At 34.2% G+C, this 24,587-nt stretch overlaps 2 protein-coding genes across 6 annotated transcripts in view; one reads left to right on the forward strand and one right to left on the reverse strand.

The window, feature by feature from the left end:
• Positions 1-14,029, reverse strand: part of LOC106154421 (phosphatidylinositol-3,5-bisphosphate 3-phosphatase MTMR6) — a 46,460-nt gene extending 32,431 nt beyond the window's left edge. The window contains exons 1-2 of one of the 3 annotated variants that reach the window (XM_087009145.1): positions 13,900-13,981; positions 9,990-10,034 (exon numbers count right to left, since the gene is read on the reverse strand). In XM_087009145.1, coding sequence (XP_086865271.1) covers positions 9,990-10,034; positions 13,900-13,923 — 69 coding nt within the window. In that variant the 5' untranslated portion in view covers positions 13,924-13,981. Of the gene's footprint in view, positions 1-4,383; positions 4,626-9,989; positions 10,035-13,899 lie in introns of those variants that run through there. The other 2 variants (XM_087009146.1, XM_087009144.1) reach the window with 2 other exon arrangements.
• An 80-nt stretch (positions 14,030-14,109) lies between these two features.
• On the forward strand, positions 14,110-24,303 carry LOC106150628 (nucleoporin p58/p45). 3 transcript variants are annotated; one of them, XM_087009158.1, is made up of 15 exons: positions 14,110-14,278; positions 14,739-14,769; positions 15,759-15,813; positions 16,135-16,311; positions 16,571-16,729; positions 17,121-17,301; positions 17,701-17,766; positions 18,056-18,230; positions 18,578-18,657; positions 20,670-20,788; positions 21,112-21,194; positions 21,644-21,848; positions 22,100-22,171; positions 22,478-22,633; positions 23,790-24,303. In XM_087009158.1, exons 1-15 carry the CDS (start codon positions 14,226-14,228, stop codon positions 24,041-24,043), a joined length of 1,866 nt encoding a protein of 621 aa, XP_086865284.1. In that variant the 5' UTR covers positions 14,110-14,225; the 3' UTR covers positions 24,044-24,303. The 3 variants fall into 3 exon arrangements, with proteins under 3 accessions (XP_086865284.1, XP_013378988.2, XP_013378989.2); XM_013523534.3 differs by having other exon boundaries at positions 14,111-14,278; positions 14,739-14,782; positions 15,760-15,813; XM_013523535.2 differs by having other exon boundaries at positions 14,113-14,278; positions 14,739-14,782; positions 15,760-15,813; positions 22,478-22,643; positions 23,790-23,889.
• The last annotated feature ends 284 nt before the right edge of the window (positions 24,304-24,587 follow it).

The raw sequence follows: 24,587 nt of genomic DNA on the forward strand, positions 1-24,587 counted from the left end.
ATTTACTTAGAGATCAAGACACACATTTTTTTTGGCCAACTTATTTATCATCACCTATCTGCCTAAACCAAAAGATTCATTTGTCTGAGAAAATTCCACTGAACAGCTAAAAAAAAAAATCGCAAGAGTTTCAAGTACAGTAAGAATCGGGCATATAAAATTTTCTTCAAATGGAACACTGATATGTTCAATCTATAGGGAGTGCTACAGAAAAAAAAATGTCTGCTTAAGATCCCAGCATGATTGACATTAATATCACCAGCAAAGTGTGAATATTTGATGTGCATACAGAGACTGAAATACAATACAACATCAATTTGATTGGTACATTATCTGTGGACATGGTAAACGAATCAGTCTGTATCTGGTAGAGCTGCCACAGGATAGTCTTGTACAAGGATATCTGAATGTGAAAGAGCTGCTGAAATAATTGCTCCAGATCATGGAAGAAACAAAATCAACTCTCCATTAAAATTGCCTTACATGTGTTTAGCCACCTGTTCATAAAATATACTTCAATCATATTTCAGGAAATCATACAAATTCCTTTTCCTGATACAAGGTCTACAACAAGGAGAGCTACACAAAGTGTACATTTTTCTTTCTTTTTCCCCCTGATAATGATGGTTTTCTGGATAGCAGCCACTGGCTGTGAAGAAATTAATTTCCGACCTTCTCTGTTAGATTCTTCTAGTGAGTAGCTTACAGGTAAGATTATAGATTTGTGAATTTTCTTCAGTTGTTACCAATGCTGACCCACTGGTTGGGAGGATCACAAAATCAATAGTTTTCAATGAACTTTTTTTCCACAGGCCTGCTTCCCTCATTGTTCTTCCATAGCCAGTTTGCCCATTGCAAAGTTTCTCCAACTGCAGCTTAACTTAAAGATCAATGCATGTTAATAACACATAGGCAGAGGTCAAGGGAGCCCCTTTCCTATTGATTACTTTTACAATTTAAATAAGAAATGACTGTACCAATACATAAATGAGTAAAAATCGGAATTATCCAAATAGAACATTGATATTTCCTTCATAATCAAAGTCAAGGTGAAAAGATGGGTCTGAGCTTTATAATACACATTCAATGGACTGATTATTCTGAATTTCATCTGTTGCTGAATTATCATTAAAGCATTGCATAGAACTGAAAAAAATATTGACAGTACCTTTAATTATATGATAAACAGCACATAATATCCCTGTGGTTTTGAATCAAGTATTAGGTTTTTCTGCCAAGCTTGTATCAAACACCAGGACCATTTATTCTGACACTGACATCATCAGAGAATGACAATAAAATCCACATCCAGACTCCTGAAGGCAACATTAATCCCTTTCCTGTCTTGACAGACCACAGAAATATCATACAATGCAATTTACTTATCATGCAATTTTCCTGAAAGGAAAAAACCCCAAAGACACTTCCCAGAAAGACTGATCCTCTATCCACCCGTCTATTCCACCTACATACTTGTACAATTCAGAAAGCCAGGGGAAATTTCCTTAAACCTTAACTTAGCTAATCAAATATCCTTAAACCCTTAAAGATTAATATTTCATCACTGGATGTTCTTATGGTGCCTGGAATTGCCAAGAAGGTCTAGAAGTATAGAGTCCTGCACAGTACTTATAAGTACTTATAACTTCTTAGCAGCAAAATATGTTATTAACCTAGCCCATTGAAAATTTATATCCTAGAGCATTGCCTTCCTGATTAAATGTCATTACACAACCTGCCTCATTGGCAAATAACAATGAATCACTCAAGAATTATGTTAAAATTCTCTTTTTAGACACAAAGTGTTGGTATATCGTATTAGGGTCTTCTTACAGAACTGCTTCACATCTATGACTACTTGTGCTGTAACACTGAAAAATTGGAGCTAATTCACAAGAATCGGTCCTGTTCTGCTTCCAGTCTACCAGAAGGAAGGAATGCTGATTGCAATTTACAACAATGATTTCTAATGCATGTTGTCAAGCATTCAGATTCTGATAAAGCACACACACAAAAAAATAAAATTGTAAAAAAATTACTATGTTTAAGAGAAGATTGTAACAAAATTGTAAAATTATAACAGAAACGCTTCATATAACAACCAGAGTGAATGAATCTGTTATTCCTCCACTTAATGCATACTGTATCGTCTCCTCAGAATTTCAGGGGCCAGTGGGGTGGAAAAGTCAACAGAGTCTGCAATCATCCATCTGAGGCATCGCTGGGGTACATGCTCAGGTCATGCAGAAAGCATTGCTTCAGGAAAGTTATCATTTTCCAGACAATTTTTCTCGGTATTCTATACAAATACTGCCATGGTATAAAAAAAAACTCATTTTTCACTGGATTGATTTTATAGGATCATCGTAACATGAAAGCCAGGCCAGTACTACTTACCCAAGCTCAAAGTTAAAAAGCTAAAAGAAGTATTATATTGGTCATGAATTCGGGACAATTTCTTACCCTTGTCATCTCTGAGTCTAACTGGAACATACTAAACAACGGTGCAGTGAAATTGAACAGTTGATGGTGCCAGCTGACTGTATGAGTATATATAGTAAGTTGATATGAGCCTCAGTTCAGTCCTATTTATATGTATGACCAAAATTAACATTGTTCACAAGTAACTTAAAGCGTAATTAGTTCCATCATCAGGCAAAAATCTTGTCCAATATGGAAACACCTGGCGTGCATCACTGTATAACCAATTTACATGCAATCAAACCATTTTTATACATTGTAAAGTTGTATGCGTATTCTATGCACGAGATATTGCAATCTACACAAACGAATATGGCCCTAATTTAAATGACTGGTACTGAGGCAGCAAGAATGGCGGGCATCTATCTATCTTTACATAAAAAAAAAAACAACTCACATTGCACTGAGGCAATACTTTATGCACAATGGCTAAAAGTGGGTAACTAAAAAAACGTCAATTAAAAAAAATCAATTTATGAAATGTGCTATCAAGGGTACTAACTTTCTTTAATTTACCAGCATTTTTTTTTTAAGTTTAAAAATGAAAAAACATGAAGTAAGAAAAGTGTTCTTATTAGAATATTTCAAAAGTAGACAGTTGTTTGCATTCCCAAACCAATACCTGATATGTACTGAGATTTGACTCTTATAGATCTCTATAGCACTAACTGCTTTTAGCCTTTACATTGCCTGGGAACAACACTGAAGTCTCTAGAATAAAGGAGTAAAATACACCTCAGTAAGTTCATACTTGTATTATTAATTCATTCTTACATACTTCATACTCTTACCTTTTTAATCCAGTCATCTGGAATCAAATATGGGTGTTGGTTACCCATAGAAAAAAAAATAGAAAGTAAACCACAATAATGGTCCAGAAAAGTCATTCATGCAAAATGAAATACCAATGTTAATCACTTTCGCCTCAGAATAGAATCTCATCAAAACTGCGAGCAATTCAAAACAGCAACTCCTACAACAGACAAGAAAACTTCTTATCCGGTGAAAATATTCCAAAGAAGGAAAGATCAAACAGCAAAGTTCATCAACGTTCAGCTCTTTACTGACTTGCCCAAAAGCACATTGCTTGCAGTATCTAATGCCATATAACCTTGTGCCGCTCCATTATTGCGGCACTGTACAAATAGCTAAATGAGAGCTCTGCAGTGAAAGTTGCTGTCATTAATCTGTCTGTATGGCACAAAATCATCTCCTGAAGAGCCCTTTAGAATTAAAAATGTATGCGACCAATCCCCGTCATTATTCCTCATCCGTTCCAGTACAGAAGCATAAAACCCTTTATAAAGGCGTGGATAGAACACCTGTGTTGCATATATTACTAGTACCTTTACACTAGAGAAAAATCATCCCTCTAGATAACTGCAGTAAGTACCTTTCTATAAATTTCAATACGCATCACTTTAATTTAACCCAACTTTCAAAGGTTATCAAATATCAAACAAATATTTCTGACAATGAAAAAAAAATCAGTAATATCACAACTTCTAATCCTTAGTATGATAATATATTTTACATAGAAAAAACTTAATTGATACCACAGGACATTCAACTGAAGCCACAAAAAACAAAGATGCCTCAAAATTTCCCATTTTCTAGTCTTTAACTTCCGATATTCACCTGGGAATCAGCAAGCTCTTAGCGATTTGATAGCTTGACAATACTACAACAAAACAGTTACCTGTGCTAAAATGAAACAATTGTTACCACCACCAAAGGACCCTCTGGGACTATTTGCAAAAAAAAAAAAAAAAAGTGAACATAAGTAGGTAAATCCATACCAGAAACACAGACAAAACAAACTTTTTGAACTCGTATCGTTTAGCTTCCTCTATGATAACACAGAGATTTCCAGAATTCTCCTCGGCCAAAATCTGCCCCTACCTTCAATGTCCCCTCTGGTATATCTTGGTGACTGTCAAAAAGCCCCACCACACGGGGGACGCAGGCTTCAACCTTCCCATGGACATGACTCCAAAAGTCAGTAGCCAGCTTAAGAGCCATGAAAGCCATCCGCTCTGCTGAATGTAGTTTAAGTGCATGGACTGTGCTCTTATTGATTTCTCTCTACCTTATATCGCAGATCTATTCAGAAGCAGCTAGCTCAGTCAGCAGCAGTTCACTCAGTCACCATTTCTTAGCTATTATGATAGTGGTCCCTGTATTGGCTGGCTTGGGAGGCTGGTAGTCGCCACAATGAGACAGATGTGTAGCTAACAAGCACTATTGATTTTGCATAAACTTTCTATTGGATCTATTCTCGACAGAGGATACCCAATGATGTAATATTACTTAATAATCATTTAACAGATAACCCCTCTTTGTTATCATATAAATATTAGATAATGTGAGTTCAATCCCCACACTTTCTTAGTCTTATATGATCATGGATAGTCTATAGCCTCAAGTCTTTTTAAACCCAAGTATTATATCTAGATCAAGGGCGGTGATCCTTTTTTTAAGTCTGCCACTTACATGATTTATTGCTTACAAGCCGATATTCTAAGGCAAAATGCACCCAAATAAATAATTTTAAGGCAAGTTTTACCATATTCAATTTAATTGTTATCACTACAAACAAAGTTTACCTACAACTGTAACAGAAGTCTATTTACTTGCATCTATCTGTCCATAAATTTACATCCCCAGACCTCAGTACATTCAGGATAATAAATATACATATGATATGTTGTATCTTAAAATGTTCATTGTTTTCTTCCATTGGCTGACAAAAGCACTATACACGTGGAGGGCCATATAATAGAGAGAGAAACACTTGACATGCAAATTTAATATTTTTCACCTTGGGAGTACAGTTGTATGTGCAACCTCAAATTGCTGCCAAGTATAATCTAATGTTTATTATGATTAAAATTGAGTAACACTAGGGAATATCAAATGGGATATTTGCGGGAAGAAATAGAGAAATAATGTGATAACTGGACGCAAGGGATGAAATTAGACTTCTAACACACATGCGTGAACCTGTATAGTTGTAACGGTAGTCCATGATCATCTGAGGGGCTTCTTTGGAGCCTGGAATCTATCTCACCAAAGGGACAGAGGATTAGAATGACCCCTGGGTCAGCTTAGGATGAGAGAAAAAAGAAAAAAAAAACTAAAGAAAGACTATTTTCTTCCCAATCTCCACCCCCCATTTTATTTAAAGCTAATAAAATTGAAAGAGTCTTCATATATTTTGATCTTATTTTCACACACTGAAATAGTGATGCAACATAAAAAATTAACTTTCCCCATCATTAATTTTTGTGAAAATCATAGGCAGCAAAATAAAACTGAAATGATGTCTGTCCAATTGTGGGAAAAAAAAAGATTACCAAAAGGCATTATATAAATAATAATTAGCAAATAATTTCAGTAAATCTCCCAAGAACTAGGGGAAAAAAGGAGGAGGTGGGAATTAATGAAAATGTTATGGAAAATGTAACATTCTATCTGCACTGCTAGCAGTTGCCTTAAATGAATAAATCATATTGTTCATCAAAAGTGAAATTAATGAAATAATCAAATGTGGTTGGTGATAATAAAATTCCATCTGTTTCTATCTCCCACCAATCACACCCCCAATGTTAAGCATGAATTATTCATTCTCACCAAACCAGACAAAACTGCCAGTTCTACATCAAAATTGATAAATGCCAATGAATATAATGCAATGTGCGTCAACTTGTTAAACTCAATGCACTAGAACAGAGGATAGCATTGGAAAACAATCAGTCACTTTCAGATGAATGCAAAAAAAACTATTATTTGATGATGCAAGGGAACACTGCACTGCACATACAATGAAAGCAAATTAAGATGACTTTTACGATTACAGTCATTTCCTCAAGTGATGAAGTATATATTCAGACTACAATACAGATTCCTTTCACTTAACATAATGTCTGCCTTGCATGGTAAAGAGTCCTAGTATCCCACAGTGGGAGAAAATACCTTGGATTGTACAAAACTCACTTGCCTCCATTGTATTATAATACATGTCATTGGGAAAAATAACTGGAAAAAGATTCTTGATGAAAAAGACCAGGTCACATTTGTAAAACAAAAAAACTTTAATCTCTAGCCCAAAGTTGACTTCACCTCAGTCTTGTTTTAATCATTATTGACAAATTAAATTCTATACCAAAACCTGCTCCATCATCTTCTTATTTTTGTTTTGGATGGAAAGTGGAAAGTCATTACAATCAGATCCCCACCCCAAGCTATCCTCTATGCATTATCTGGAATTTTGACATTTTCCTCGGGACCAACAACTGAAGTAAAAATATTTAACCTAAGTATGTGAGTGTTAAAATCAATTATTTGTTATAAGTAACAAATGTCCCTTAATTTTGTGCACAAAAAATAGCCCATATGCCTTTAATGACAGTTCCTAATAAAAACACTTCATAACAATACTTATCATATTTTTGAAACTGTCAATATGCAAATTGATGAAGTATATGAAAATCAACACACTAGTACATATGCAGACATAAAAAATAAAGAAATGCACATAAATTCATCAAAGACAGTTTTCGTAAGAAAGTTATATATATACAGGGAAACACTGAATTTTCATGAAGATTTACGCAATTTTCACCTCAAACATCCATTAATAGCCTTTCTAACAACACTTCCAAATGAACGTATATGTTATAAATTTGTATCTGAACACAAATTTTGAATTCGTTGGATTAACTATACCTTGTACAGACACAGGAGATCAGAACGCACACTTTGAATGTATCACCATGTATAGATATAGTCAACTGCACATTTTGAATGTTCAAATACTATAGGCACTTAACCTACTGGTCATTCCTTCTTTGAAATGTTATCAAAATACCAGTACATTACTAATAATTCTGGAGTACTGAAGACCTGCAATCCAAAATATGCTGTTCATATTAATTTCCCAATAGTGATAATAATAAAATAATAATAAATTCATCTGTCAAAAGAAAACACTTGGGCAACCAACCATGGCCTCAGCTTTCTGGCATCTCTTACCTTGACTTTCCAATAATGGATTACGTCATCCGCAACAAGATGTTGTAAAATTGTATTCCTCAAGTTAATAAAACACTTCATCACTGGTAGACAAAACATTGGAAAGATAGCCACCAAATGCCGTTTAAAATGATGATTTAGAAAAAGTCTCCACGGTAGGAATTGATCATAGCTGACTAAAGAATTCAATACAGCCCATTAAGAACTGAATTCTAGATGAGGTTTCTTGCATTGAGTGCTATATAATTCATTCAACCATCAGGTTAGCATGTAGCAATAAGCCAAACTAAAGGATGTCTTAGAAATAAATATAGCACTCGCTCATTTGGGCATTCTCTAAGGGGGTATTGGAAATTCCTACTGCCTGTGAAAATAACAAGGCAGAAGATGTCCAAATTACAGTCAAATCCCAATGAACCTTTATTCTATCATCTGGCAAAATAACTTCCCTTTCATTTCAGCTTCAGGAGGTATTGACAAACATCTGAAATATATCAGTTCATTTCTATGCAATTTTTTCAACAGGGCCTATTGGTGAATCATGCAATGATAACATTTGCAGATCAATATGTCCCATCCTGTATTCAGTGGGACTAGGAAATGATTCAGCCTTTATGTATCATGGGTCGAAATATTGACAGTGAAGGAATTCATGCATACCTATACATATTATTTTCATTAAAAAAATAAATAAAACAGAGAAACTTATTCAGGTGTATGCAATAGATTTATCATAGTGGATGGATTTGCCTGGACATAATTTGGAGGTACAATTAACTGCTACTCTTGAGCAACACTTTTACATCTGCTAGCACAAAATGGACTTACTAGTAGTAGTAGTTAATGAACCATCCAAGCCGATAAATCCTGACTTAAAAATACAAAAGCCTGAATACTGCAACACTGTTATCACTGGCCAGTGGTTGGTGACTAGCAGTAATTACATTTTTCAATCATTCAAATTAAAAAAAGCCTGAAGTACTGGGTTGATGGCTGTTTAAACACAATGCAAATGTTTACTTGGTGGATACGAGTCATTGTGACAACAGTGATTGCGTCAGAGAAGCACTTTATTTCACAAGTGGCACTCTGTCACAATCACGTCACATGTAGAGACCAGGCATCACTTGAAATAATACTGAAATGGCATTTTTGCTTTGAACATTTCCATTTTTATGTTTAAATTAAAAAACTTTGACTTAGTATTAGCATTTCCAAAATTAGCATGTAAGGAAATAACAAATGAAATCAAACATTTTTATGTAAGATAATTGTAGGCAGTTCAGCATCATCTTAATAAAGGACCTTCTCTGGCTGTTAGTTCATTTCTTCATATGCATAGATTCTTGTAAATAAAGTAATACTTTGTTATGTGCTTATATGAGCAAATTGAACTTCTTAATGTAAATTAAAAGTTAACATGGTAAAACCTTACAAAAATTTTTCATTTGTACATTGTCAAAATCTGAAAGAGATAAATCCATTACAACCAAGTGACATACAGAGTACAAGTCATAACATTAATTTAAAGATAATAGGTCCCCCTAAAAGTATCTTCCGGACCCCTGCAGTTCCATCTTTTTACAACAAGATCACTGCTTTTAGCAACATTGTTAATGGGAAACATTGATTTTTTTAAAAGAATGCCCTGTACAGATTTCTAGCTATTTCCATGGGGAATGAAAGTAATGAAAGTCCTATTCCTGTCTGTTCTTTCACTGCTTACTGCTTTTCAATTTGCCATCAGTTTTTATGCTGATACCAATGCAAAAACATATTGATTTTAAGTTTTCAACCCGAGTTTCCATAATCTCTATGCCTTTACTGAATTATTAATCAAGCCTGTTGTATTCTTGCCAAGCCCATATCAAAGCACATGTGGTTCAATACCCTATAAGTATACCTTCTCTGCCCTTTAGAAAATAATCAATATGACAACAATCCTCTTGTCCTCTCAATTTATTATGCCACAAAACAATTTAGCCTTGGATTATACAGTTGCATGGAATATGATGTCATTTTACTAATGACTAGTATTAGAGTACAGCTGGATTGGCTTTTCTAGTAAGATTTATTGAAGAGAACTGAGCACATGGTTCAAGTATTGACACCATGTCAATGTAATGGTGAGCTTAACTGCAGTCTGAAGTTCATTAAAGGTACATTCACATCTAATACGAGAGAAGGAAATTTAATAAAACTACTCAAAACAAAATATAAATTGAGTGAAAGATTTCATTATTCTACTAATCTTTTTCAAAGAGAGAAAGCCACAAATGGACAAATATAACAGAATTTGCAAATAAATAATTTTAATTTACATAAAAATCACTATTGTTGGGCTATTAGGAAAACAAAGGAATGACACCTTATATTTTATCAACACATCAAATACAAGTACAAGCAAACCACAACTAAAATTTACTAACACTGAAAAAAAGAAACGAAGGATCTTAATGAAGGTGCTTTAATACCTTTCCCTCTTTAATGCCTGAATTCCATGCTTCCAGAAACTTTGCCTGAAACAATAAGTTATTAATGAGATGACAAGGTTATAAATTCGCACAGTCTGTACTTGGCTGCCATAAAAATGATCTGTAACAGACAATCCAACAAGTCACAAATGACACCAAAGTGTCACAGATTGGTGACTTCTAACATGCAAAAAAAAAAATAAAATAAATAAATAAATAAATAAATAAAAAAAGTTAAAAAAAAAGGAAATGCACAAAGCAGTATGTAAGCCATGTGGTATCAAAGCTATGAAATTAAGAAATGTATAATATTATCTATACACAATGCATAATAAACAAGTATACATATAAATTCAAAGAATTGGAGTTCTCAGGGAAAAAAACCTACAATCAGCTATACAAAGCACAAAATGCTATGATTATGTTACCAATCAAATCTCAGCAGATAATGTTATCTGCCTGACCCCTCCACATATCAATTGCTCTAACGTATTAATACTATAGCAGATTTGTTCAGGCTATCTTTGGAATTGCAATCAACCAGTCTAGCTAACTCATTTTCCTTTTTTACAGCAAACACCATAATTTACTATGTACACACTGAGGCTCTCATTGAATTTGAAAAAGACCCACATACTGTCAACCAAAGTATTGATGAAATCTCCTAAATCAATCTTTCCAGTCTTCTTCACAGTTATAATACAGGATAGCTCTCCATGCTCATACATCCCACACTTAGATTAAGATGATGATAATGATATTAAACAATAGCATGAATCTGATGTTACTTGTAAGTCAAAAATACAATTCCAAAATACAGTGAGCAGCAGCTATAATGTATCATTATTTCTTGCTGATTAAACCATAGCATTCATTTACATAGACAAGTTATAACTCTCCTCTAAACCATATTTTCCATCCTGCCCTCTACACAGTGACTGACTCACCATCAATTTATTAATTTGAACTGAATCCTCAGAAGACATTTAAGACTAACTTAGAGCAGTAATTACAATTTATTAATTTGAACTAAATCCTCAGAAGACATATAAGACCAACTTAGATCAGTAATTAAAAACAAAACCTCTGGGATAACATTAACATGTGGCCACATATATATCCCATTCAAGCAATGGTTTATCATGAAAGTTCTGGGTGAAGAAATTTTATTGTCAAGTATGCTTCTGTCTGGTAATGAGTAAAAAAGACGACTCTTGCTGCATACTAGCACATTATATTTTGGCTAACTGACATAAAGATGAACATTATATTTTTTGCAAGTTCATTTCATCTTTTAATGGCAAAATATTCATTCACCCAAAGATGTATATAAATTAGTCGACTACAGCAAATGAAATCATACTATTCTGGACAGTCAGATTATTTATCTATACAACCACTAAAGTTTGTGAATCACGAATTATGGCCATGAGCCCACGTGCACAACTAATGCTTCTCACATGAAAAAATACTCAGGCACAACTATTAATGAATCAGCATAAGGCCCACCAGACCAACAGTATCGACAAAAACTGTGCTGATAATAAATATTTGTAATTTTCCTTTTCTACATACCAAATAATATACAATGTCCCAGCAGTGCTAAAAAGAATTTCAATTCATCAGGTAATTTATCAACCTGGGAATGAGGATATGTCACATAGGCACCCAGCTGCGTCTGGCATTTTACAATGACAGACTTAAAAAAGCAGCATAAATGATGACAAATACATGAAGAGTTGTCTAAGAAAACCAATGAAACTAATAAAACTTTTCTTTTTTTTTTCTGAAAGCATAAAATTGAAAAAGCAATACAAAATGACAGAAAATATTATTAATGGAGTTCTTAAGATGTTTGAACCATGATATATATTTTTTGCTTGCATGTAGCATTACATACATCATAACATTCATGTCCATCTTTCAATTTTTTTTCTAAACAATATACTAAGCTGACTGACTGTTCAAAGTAATAATCAAAATGAAAAGAAAAATTAAAAAAAAAACAAAGCTTTGGGTTTAAAGTCATGGCTTTATGGGATAGAGCAGTGTTGCAAAGGAATCCATTAAAGGAACTCTCCAAAGGATTTACCTGCTAAAATTAATTTTCTTGGGGTAAAGGGAATTTTCCTCATATTCATGGAATTATTGCTTGGCCTCTCCCTGCAGCAAGATTTGATGTTTTATTTCATTTGTTATAATTGATTAATTTATTTCTAAATGACTTTCAGGTCTGAATGGAAAACCATAAAATGTTTTCCAGGATAGAAATACAACTATGGAGGATTTTAAAGCACGTGGAGAGTTCCTTTGATAAGCCATGGGGAATAACTGGTAGATGATGATAGGTATGTTAATCTTTTTTTTTTTAACTTGTTTACAGAAACCCACGTTTCGATTTAAGAATACTATTTTTTAAAGGGATTTAATAATCTGCCCATTCATAATGTCTTTTAGGTTACAAAAAAGAGCCTTGTAGTTAATTGGTAAAAGAAAGAGGAAAAAGGATCAGGCACTGTGAATAACTTGGCACGTTCTGTAACGTGCCATCTTGAGTTGAGATTTCATTTTTCATGGAATCTTTACAGGTGTGATAAGGTTAAAAAACAGAAATGATATACACACTCTACGGCCAATTCTTGGCTGTAACTTTTTCTTTTTCCTTTTTACTGCAACATAGTACTGAAAAATATGCAATCAAAGTAAGTGAAAACAGCTACTAACATAGGTAAGATACATTTACTAAGTACAGTGAGTGTTCGAAATCAACAAGAAGAAGATGACATTTCGATTACTATCATCTGCACTGTTTGTTGCAAAAAAATAAAAATAAATAATAATAAAAATTATAATAAATAAATAAAATTTAAAAAAATAATAATGATAATAATAATAATAACTTGGTGCAGAAAGCTTTGACTTTATATTATAAATTGTGTGCATAGCTACCAATATTTGGAAACTAACCTGTCAGATGAATTTAAATCCTAAATATAAATTTGCTCTGGATTGGAGCACTCAAATGAAGCTTCTAAGTACTATACTGGTTTGACAAAGGTAGGGGGCTTAAGACAGTGCAGGTAAACACCCCTTTTCATAATGTATAATTCAGGTTGACACCAGGAAATTCTCAGAAATCATTACATAATGCAGGACACTTGATCAAAATGTGGGCCTGTTGGGCTTTATCTGTGGCACGTCATGATGGCAACCACAACAAGAGAAATAGCAAGGTTTACTCTTATTAAATTATTTCTGATTTAATGTCATACTGTGAACACACAAACACACAAAAAAGAGAATAAATATTGATTACATTATAGACACTATAGTATAGGGATCTGAAATTGACAAAAACTACTCTCACTAGAGTAAATAATCTCACGAATTTATTTATCTGAATTTAATAAAGGTGGAATGGACACTGACAGACTGTCATTGTAATACAAATAAGCACAGCTGTACCCCTAATATTTTGTTTCAAAGTAAGTGATTACTATTTGTAAAACATCGGTAAAAAAATCAGTCAGTAAGTCAGTTACACTGGCAACAAGTAAACTTAATTATTTCTTCAGTCTAACCTCTGGATCCGAGCAGATAAATAATTAATAATAAATAAATTAATAAAATAAAATGTCAGTTTAAAAATGAAAAAGTAAGGCTCATATAACGGCATTAATCTCATGGAGACTTATCACTGAATGACGATATTTTCTTCTTGAAGAATGTGCTCGAAGCTATGACAGTGTCATTCAATAAATTAAGTTGAAGTTTGGTCATTCATGATTTGAGTGAACTGTCACGAGATTAAATGCCGACACATTTTCTCACTTACGAAAAGAATAAATGGGGAGGTGAAAACAACGATGTGATATCGCGAAATATTATCTTACAGATATTTATAACTCACCTTGGGAGTCTTGATGAACTCCATATCAGAGAGATTCGGTATCGCCGAAATTGTCTTCTGCAAATCCACCTCCCATCCGGGAACCTCTTGGATGGCCTTGACCTATGTCTTTTCCAAGATCTCGTTTCTCAGAACCAGCGAATTTTCAACAAATTTTCTTATTATTGTGTCTTTAAGGTCTAAAGCTAAGTAGAAATGCATAAAATACCTAAGTTTACAGGATAAATTAATTTTGTGCCAATAAAAGTTACAATATTTGCCTAAAACAAGACTTCTCGTTGGAATGAGAGTATACATAGTCTGCCATTTTCAAGCACCCGGACAACATGCCTGGATTTTCATTTGGTGCTACTCCCAATACACAAGCTGGATCAACAGGGTAACGTAATTTAATTCACAAAACATGGCTTAATCTTTATTTTAACTATTTCTGAATATATTGTAAGAGATGATAAATAACAGAAACTGTACTGTAATTTCAACTTGTCTTCGACGTAGAATCTAATGGTAATAAGAAGGGGATTTCCAAATGCGTCGTAAAAATTTTTGCTCAGTAAGTTTCGCCCGACCAAAGATATACTGATCAGTCTGAAATCTGTTGTCTTTATTGTAGAGACTTAAATGAACTGCCATAATGTTGTTTTTGTTTGTTATTTATTAAGCATGTAAAAATTTTGTGATCACTGTTAAACAGAATATGACATACAAAATGATTGAGAGTCTCTCAACTAGATATGATAAATAACATGCACTAGTACTTAATGCAACATATCTATATAAGGCCACAAAGGGCTTGATGTACTAATTTCTAATTCCGAAATGTTCTATTCTCTTTGCAGGTTTCAGCTGGGTCAGACCCAGGCCACCCCTGTAGGAACATCTGGTAAATTATTTATAAATTCAATTTTTGCATCCCCATACCCACTCTCCCTTTGAAAATAAGGCTTCATTTACATGAAAAATCTATTTTCTAAAAATCCATTTTCTATTTGAGGTATCTTGTGATCACGGTCTGTGCCCTGAATACCCCGCAGCGTAATTACTGGCAGCGCGAGCCAGTTGCTTCCTAAGCTGTAATTAATTCTAGGCTGCGCTCGGAGTGATCACAAGATACCGCGAATAGAAAATAGATTTTTAGAAATAGATTTTTCATGTGAACGGAGTCTAAGTGATGTGTTCCTATACATTTACCCATTGAATGGTGTTTTGAATGAGATGTCACATGTAGGAACTTGTTCTGGCCCAAAGGGCCAAGGGGCTTGGGGTCAGATTATAATGCCCAGCACTGGCCAATGCACTAGAATGATATGGCCAGTATGATTGCCAAGAGGAACCACACTCCAACAAGGCAACCCACCTGATGACAAATAAGTTGTGCTCATTTGTTAGGTTGTATCAATAAATTGAAAGCTTCAAATTTGTTTATCTTGAATTGGGGCAGTCCAGGCTTTTGGCCTTAAGGTATAAACCAATTTTTGGGCAGAAGTTATTTTGTAAAAAATAATGCAGACAGGTTTCAAAAATAACTTGCAAACAATGTGTAAGCGTGAGTTGGGTTTTGCATTAATGTTTCATGGTACAGCACATAACAACTTATTAACAGGCCATGGAAATCATTATGTACAGATCCTGCAAATTCTTCATGTCATTTAAAAAGGGTAAAATTCCCATATAAAAACCAAATGGCCATTACATTGCAGCTGTGAACCGTTTCTGGTATCTATGATTCTGGCCAATATGGATAGAAGTTAAGGCAGAGAAAATGATCAGTAACATGTATAGTATTGCTGTATCATTTTGAAGGAGTAATTTGATATCTTAGTTAAGTATTTGATAAAAACTATTTTAAATTCACTTTAGGTGGCCTCTCATTTGGTGCTGGACTAGGGGTAGCTAAGACAACTGCTAGTGGTGGTAAGTGATGTCACTATCAGCAAACTGAATATGTTACTCGTGTTACTCTAAGCTTTTATGAAGTTGCTTTAAAAATGATCAGTGAAAAAAATTTTGACCTCATGCTATATAGTGCTAGCATACAGACTTTCTTGCTCTGAGTCAAAAGAATATTTGAAAGTAAAAGAAATATTTGGATATTTTATTACCAGTTTATCATTGATTAATTAGGCAATGGCCTGGTTTAAACTAAATTTAATTCTGAGGGCTGTAACACTTCTTCATCTCAATAATTTACAAATAGGTACTGTGTCATGAAATGTTTTCATATTCTAAATGCAGGATTTAGTTTTGGTACCCCAGCTGCCAGCACAGCTACAGCTACAGCTACAGCAGCTGTTGTGCCACCAGGAGGCAGCACTGGCTTTACCCTTCCTCTGAATCTTGCCAAGACAACACCAACCCTGACATTAGGTGGCACTACTACAACTACCACTACTGCAGGAGGCCTATCACTAGGTATGTAATAAGTCTTTGGATTTGGTATGGCATGCTTCTGAAAACTCTGTGTGGAGATATTATTTATTTCCAGCCAGTCAGACCACCTCATTTTTTCATGCTGCTTATTATTTGTGTAATATTTTTAACACCTGCACTGCTAGAAAAATTTGTTAAGTATATAAAAAAAAACAGGTGGTGGATTTAAGGACTTGATGTAACAAGACTATTTTATTAGTTGGGCAGTGAAAAAAGTTCATTGTTCATTAAATTTTTTCAGGTACAGCAGCTGCAACACCAAGCTTTGGCCAAAGTCTGTCCTTTGGTCAGACGTCCACTACCAAACCATCGCTGTCCACTGGCTTAAGCTTTGGCCAGACAGCTGCTGCAAAATCTGGCCTGTCACTGGGTGGTGCAAGTCTGGGCTTCAATTTAACAGGTAAAAACCATTGAAATATGAACAGACATAAAAAAGCGGATGACATGATGACCCTGATTATGACAATTCAGAAAGTTTTTAGGAGGTCAGATTGCCTTTCTTTGTTAGTTTTTCTTTCCAAGTTGTACTGAAAAAATGTAGCAGTACTATATTAATTTACTCACATAATTCATTTGACAGCAATTTTCTAGCATGATATGTTAATATTTTATTCAATTTACCTTTTCCTATCATATGTATAATTCTTTATAATCAGCCGTTTACATACATCATTTCTCTGACAGCAATGTTGTAGCCAGATATTAATCATTTAACTGCCTTGTCTTATAATATATATATATATATAATTCTTTAAAACCAACGTCTTTGTTCATGTGATTCATTTTTATAGGCACAACTACAACCAGCACAACTACCAGCACCAGCACAGGGTTGTTTGGTGCCACCACATCCACCACAGGAGCCAGTTTGTTTGGCGCCACAACTACCACCACTGCCAGCAAGGGATTAGGTGGTGTGGACCCCAAGACTTCTACAGCTGGAGGGAATGTTGGTGCCAACGGGAAAGGAGGGTAAAGATTATATGGAAGGGCATAGCACCCCACTGCTGAATGTCACTTGTTTTTTTGTTTATAATTGTTATCGGTTGAACTAGTTAGGGACAAACCACTTAAAAGTTTCATGGCTCACCTTAGCATTGTAAGCCAATCTTACGACACGTGAATTATGTCAACTAAATTGATAGATTAGAGTAACTGTGAGTTAATCGTAATCAGGAAGGCCAACCCAGGTTGACTGGATTGTAAATGTGACATTGTAATTGCTAGAAGTTAAAAATTTACGTTCAGTATTTTTAGTCTTGATTCTTAGCTGCACATACTTTTCAGCTGTTATATTTTTGTTCCCATCATTTGGTCATGCTGTTCCATCTTGAATAGGGTTTCAATTTCCAATGTTTCTTTTATCTTCAGTGACAATAAGGCCTTCAAAGAAACAAACTTACCAAATGATGTTGTGCAAAGTGTGGAAACATTCAAGTGAGTTCTGTAGAAGTAGATTTATATCCACTGCCCTACAATGAACTTGACTAAAGACTTAGATAAATTAAACAACTTTTAAAAACCATAAATATTTGTAAGGAATTAAACTAGCAAAGTTTTGAATTGTTTTTTTCTTTAACATTTTATTAAAACTTCTAGGTTTAAGCCTTATATTTATCCCATTCTGAAGAAATAGAGTAAGTGTATTAAATCTGTTTATTTAGAAGCTTTAGGATGAAATACATTAAGTAAATCCCACATACTTAATACCATGTTATCTGTCCAGAAAATATGTCAAAGATGAAAAATCAGTGAGGGAGGAGATTGCCCGGATGTCCTCCAAGCCTCTGTTCAAGGTTCAGGAAGACGTCCAGACATTGAGGCAGTTACTGGCAGTGGTGGCCAATGGCTTACAGAGGAACGCAGTCACTATTGAAAAATTAAAAATGGAGTCTGCACAGGTCTGTGTCATTGAAATGTAGATGTGCTGTATGTTTTAAGTTGTTTTATATGTATATAAGTAAAAAGTTTTGATTAAAATGTGTATATAGTTGTTTGAAGATAGATCTGCTACTATGGCAGTCCCAGTACAGAATGAACAGCTTGGATCAGTGTAAAGATTACACAAATTATTTAGTTGACATTTGCATTATGGTTTACAGCCTTTTTGTTCACAAAAAAGGCTTTCAAGCAGTCATAATTTACAACACATGTTTTAAGGAAAGGATTGTGCTGTTTTAAAGATGGGATAGTATTGCCATGATCAGTATATTGAGTACAAAGTATTAAAAATACACTTTCTTCACAGGAACTTAAAAAAGCTGAGATGGCACAGAGAACGAAGGAAATCCCACCAGGGCTACAGTATGAAAACACTGCTCCATCAGAGTAAGCAATGATCATTTTAGGTCACACCTGCAAAGAATTATAAAACATTTCTAAAACTCAACACCTCTTAGAATGTTAGGAATGATAAAATATTATTTTGTTGCATCTAAAATAATATGACTTTTTATGTACAGACACAGATGTGTCTGTACATATTGCCATCACCTGCGTCTGTCGTCGCCGTCGCCGTCGCCGTCGCCGTGCACTTTCAGCGTTAACACCATAAGTGGAAGACAGTTTTACTTTTTGGCTTTATATTTACAGAGCTGACTAATATTCATAAAACGCAGGTCAAGTTCGAAAATCAGCATGATCGGGCCATTATTGTAGAATTTATGCTGTTTTTTCACTTTTTAGCATATATGCAACACTGTTAACACATTTCAAGGAAAACCAATAGGCCTGTTGTCATGAAACTCACAGGAGTAATCAGTCTTACTAAAACGCAGATCAAGTTCGAAAATCGGCATGATCGGGCCACTATTTTAGTATTTATGCTGTTTTTTCACTTTTCAGCATATATGAAACACTGTTAACACATTTCAAGGAAAACCGATAGACCTGTTGTCATGAAACTCACAGGAGTAATCAATCTTACTAAAACGCAGGTCAAATTCAAAAATCGGCATGATCGGGCCACTATTTTACTAGTTATGCTGTTTCTTACACTTTTCAGCATATATGCAACACTGTAAACACAATATAAGAAAAACAGATGGGCCAATTGTCATGAAAGTCACAGGAGTGGTCAATTTTACTAAAATGCAGATTGAGTTCGTAAATCAGCATAATCGGGCCATTATTTTTGAAGGTATGCTGTTTTTCACATTTCCTCAGATTCAGTTTTTAGGCATGTTAACAGTCTCATTATTAAACTAATAAGATACGTGAAAGTGTTTGTTTGACATTTCCTGCATCTTTACAACATTGTTAGTTGATTTTGTAAAAATGATGGTAAACATGTTATCGTGTATTGTGTAATAAAGTTTCAAAAATGGAAATAAACTCATATCATTGCAGTTTGTCAGATTCAATCATTCACTATGTTCAGAATCTCAGAATGGAAGAAATTGGACATTTAACACTGCTCTATTGATATTTTTCTCATCTCATCAATTTTCTTAGTTGATCATATAAAAATGGCAGTAAACTGTTAATTTTATTTTTACATTTTGGCATTTTCAAGTTGTGACTTTGAAGTTCCATGGGCCTGAAGACCTTTGCTAGTCACATTTTCTGAATATCCATGATACTAATATTTTATTATTAAAAATTGATGGTCATTATGCTGTTAAACATTATGTAATATTGCATCAAAATTTGAAAAAACCTATTTTGGGCACTGCTCTCATGATTACCTTTTAAGAAAAACCATGTCACTTACTGTGCTTACAGGAAAGAAACATGGGACTAAAATACAGCTTCAGTAGGCAATGCAATCTGCCAGTTAAACAGTTTTTTTGTGAAAATTTAATTTTTCACATATTGGCATTTTCAAAGTGTGACTTTGAAGTTCCACAGGTTTGAAGACCCAGGCTAGTCACATTTTCTGAAAATCCATGATACATATATTTTGTTATTAAAAATTGATTGTCATTATGCTGTTAACCATTATGTAATATTGCATCAGAATAGAAGAAAACACAATTTTGGGTGCTGCTGCCATGATGACCATTATGGGAAAACCATGTTACTAATTATTGCCAAACTTTCAAAAAAGAAATACAGGACTAAAATGCAGCCTGAGTTGGAAAAGCAGTCTAATTGACTTCTTTTTCTGGAAGTTATACATTTTCAAAGTGTGAACTTGAACTCCCATGGGCCTGAAGCCTTATACTTGTTTCACATTTTACTTACATTGGTATTACCTGTTGAGCATAATTAAAATTTGATGTTGAATTTGCAGTTTAACATAATGTACTTTTGCATCAGAATTGACAGTAGCCTATTTTGTTATTTCCTGCCTTTTGTCTGTACATTTGACAGCTTTGCTGCCTTGTTTTGTTTTGCAGATGCTTTCATCATTTGGTTGAAGAATTTGAGGGTAGAATGTTGATATACAGACAACAAATAGAGGAAATGGAGAATGCTCTGACAGCTTTAAGTCAGCCCAATATTTTCACACCACAAGGTAAAGTATTCAAAAATTTCATTTATGGCAGAAACCGAAATTAGGCTCATTGTTTAGGGCAGTTAATTTTCTTAAGTCGGGCTCACTCTGGGGTAGTCAGTGTAACCAAATAATAATGTACTATGGTACTACAAAGTGAATGGTAAGCAGGCATAGAAGTTTGAATGTACAATGTGATGGTTGGAAATGTGCAAGAGCTATAGTGGTGTGGTTCAGAACAATATTGATGTGTTTTCTGATGCACATCAAATTTTCTATTAGGAAGGGGTTTCTGTATTTAAAGTGACATATATCTGTAATTATCCCAGTTATTTCTATTTCAGAACTTTCTGTATGTCTGAGAAGGTTACATGAGACATTTGTGGCTCTGGCTGCACAGTTACAAGGTGTTCACGAATCTGTGAAGGTAAAAATATGATATCAAATTTATCTGTTGTAACAGTTGACTTACAGCAAATTGAGATACTTTTCATTTAGTTTCCATGAGGGTGGTTCCTTAGCCTGCAGTTAAAACTCTTGAAGTGAGATTTTGTACTAATGGATTTTTCTAGCTTAAATCAGCAACTTGTTTTAATTGAAAAGACATTCAGTATAATATATTATTATATGATTGTAAAAGGCATTGTATGTAAAAGATATGTTTAATAGTTTATTATAGTTATGATAAGTATACATTTTTGTTTTAAATCTTTGGCAAAAAGGTTCCACTTCTTATTTGCTGTAGTCCTCATCCAAGAACTGACAAATTGACATAAGTAGTTGAGGAAGTAAAAACCTATTTGTATGAATGTAATGTCACTGAAGCTGACAGTACATCAGCAGCCAATAACAATCTTTTTGCTTGCTCTTTTACAGGCACAAAAAGAACAGTATTTGAATTATCGAAGAATATTTCAAGGAGACAGTGCAGATATTTTTGAAAAAAGAAAAAAAGCATCAGAAAAAATGGGCATAAGCCAAAGGTCCATGGTGTCTGTTGGGCCAACGCCTTTTACTGGGATGTCAAATGTGGCAGCTGTTGCCATGGCAACTGCATTAAACCGAGGGCAACAACCATCTGGTAGGGGAAATAGTTTAAATGTTGCTGAAAACTCTCCAGTGTAGTAAAAAGCAGGGTAGCAAAAAGTAAATTTATTTGTAAATTTTAAAAAGTTATCTTAAGCATGTGTCATATTTAAAAGTTTTTAAAGTAAAGTATTTAAAGTATTCACAAATTTACACTTCAGGGATTCTGATGAGTAGAACTGCTCTGTTTCTTCTCTTTGATTCTTCTCTAAGCTCTGTTATAAAAAGAGTGCATATTACTTACAGGTGCCCCACCCACAGTCGGCCTTAGCTCTACACTGGGTACTACCCAGACTGGAACATTAGGCACAGGCTTAGGTATGAAGTTGTTTTCAAATTTTGTTTTAGTTATTAACCAAGCCTAACCATGGGTGATAAAATTTCAGTAGATTCTACATGCATACCAGCTTGTGAATATTTTGATAGTATAGTTTGTTAAAAAAAGAAACATTTATTATTGATTTTATTGACAATATAATACTAAGCTAACCCATGAGTTTGTCTAAAATATATGCACATTTTGCTGTGTTTTTTGCTATGTTACACATTTATGCCAAATTTCTATTTCTTATCTGTTTAACCATAAGTGCTTTTAGCAAATTTACATTGAATCATTTTCTCAAGGTTTTGGTACAACAGTGAACCCCACCACCCAAAGCAGTGGGTTTGGTGGTGGCACAACTGGCACATTTGGTGGCACAGCTAGCACATTTGGTGGGACAGCTAGCACATTTGGTGGCTTTGGCAGCAACACCACTGGAGCCGCTGCCAAACCATTAGGTTAGTTGTGGTAAGCACGTCTGTCCTGTCTCTTGATACCCTCCTTTTCACTTCTGCTGTAGGCTGGTCTGTTTTTGGGAAATGGTGCTTTTTAGTTTGGGAGGCTAGCTGCTTTTGGCATGAGTTCTTGGAATAGATTTTGAATGCACTGAAAGCTTGAAAGCCTGGCTAGAACACTGTAGTATAGCCAGTTCATTAATCTGATAAATAAGCTTTTTCTAGATTAATGTGATAATTAACAGTTCAAAGTCTTGTCTTGTGTGATATTTATTCCTTCCACATTGACAATTCAAAGATGAAATGATTTTTATATTGCACAGACCAGTTTATAGTATTTCAGTGTGCTTAACTATAATGTCACAGCCAAGATATCAGAATTGACTATCTTTGAAATAGAATAGATGTTTTTTATATCACAAACACATAATTAGTATTTATTCACCTTATTCCAGTACATCTTGACAGTGTCTTCTCACTGTTTTAGTTGAGCATGTATCTAATGGTATTCATGGCTGTGAGAAATTGAAGTGTTTGGTTCTTCTTCAGTTAGTGCTTTTGTAATCTGTGTTTGCTGTAGTGTAAAGAGGAATCATTTATGCATGGGAAAAGTTATTTTGTAAATAGAAATTGGGCAATTGGCCTTAAATGGTTATGCAGATTGTTTTATGTGTCAGATGTTGATTTCTTTTTTTTTTTTTTTTTTTTTTTTTTTTTTAAGAAAAATTTTTTCTCATGCAAAAATGCAATATCATATGGTATATTGTACCATTCATGTCAGATATGCATTTGTGTGTGTTGGTTACACTGTCTTTCACTAAAGAAAAAGGACACTGTCTTCTTAGATTAAAACAGACATTTGCCATACAGGAAGAATCTTGTGAAAGTGAACCTTACTATGTACTTAAGGTTGTTTTTGTTTTTGTTAAATTTTTTAAACACTTTAATGCATTTATAAAGTGTTTGATATATATATATATATATATATATATATATATATATATATATATATATATATATATATATATATATATATATTAATCATTTTCAAGTACAATAGTCTTTTTAGAAAATTGATTTTTCTGGTCTTGGTATACAGGCTGAAGAATTCAACAAAACAAAACACTGATATGGCAAACCATCTCTTGTTGTTCTCCAGGGTTTGGAACTCCATTTGCCGGCAGTACCACAGGAGGTACCTCTGGCAGTTTATTTGGTGCCAATCAAACCCAGCAGACGGCCACCGCCACCCCCTTCAATCTCTCTGCCTCCACCTCAGCTCTAGGGACCCCAGCACCAACTTTTGGTGCTGCTAACCCCACCCTAGGGTTTGGGGCCAGCTTGGGTTCTGCTGAGAGTAAACCATTCCAGCTGCAGAAACCCCCTGCAGGAACCAAAAAGAGAATGCGATAACAATCAAAAACATTACAATTTCTATATTGACTTTATATTAGTATAAAAACTATAATTATTGTATTGACTAATGCTGTCTGTGAATATCTTCGGGTCCTTTATTGAAGAAAAACTGAACCTGGATTTAGCTTGGTCTTATATCCATCTTTTGACCATTCTTTTCAGTCTGTCATTATATAATAAATACTGTGTACTTGGTATTCAGGCTATTGGCAGTCCATAATAAACTGGGGTCACAGGAACATTTTCAGATATTTTGCGATTTTCAAATCAAGAAGAACATACTAGCCAGCATGATGAATAACATGTCCATTGTCTATTTATAGAGAACTTTTCATTGTGTAATACATACATGAAGCTGATCAGCCTCTAATGTATTTGCTTGTACTAACAAGAGAAGACAGCAGAAAGGTCAAATTATTTCATCTCATAATTTTTAATCTCATTGAAAATAATTGCAGCCAGTGTTTTTCAGGGGAAGTAGAACATATACAGTGAAATATGTATAATACCACAGCTTGTTAATATAGCATACGTATTTGCT

This window comes from Lingula anatina, chromosome 3 (assembly GCF_051362555.1).
Source record: "Lingula anatina isolate TDL-2025a chromosome 3, LinAna3.0, whole genome shotgun sequence".
NCBI classification, from domain to species: Eukaryota; Metazoa; Brachiopoda; class Lingulata; order Lingulida; family Lingulidae; genus Lingula; species Lingula anatina.

Bases quoted from the DNA above. Each gene is read 5' to 3' on its own strand.
- LOC106150628 (XM_013523534.3), top strand. From the start codon at position 14,226: ATGCCTGGATTTTCATTTGGTGCTACTCCCAATACACAAGCTGGATCA. The intron at 21,849-22,099 runs GTAGGGGAAATA...TATTACTTACAG, and splicing joins CCGAGGGCAACAACCATCTG to GTGCCCCACCCACAGTCGGC. The intron at 22,172-22,477 runs GTATGAAGTTGT...CATTTTCTCAAG, and splicing joins AACATTAGGCACAGGCTTAG to GTTTTGGTACAACAGTGAAC.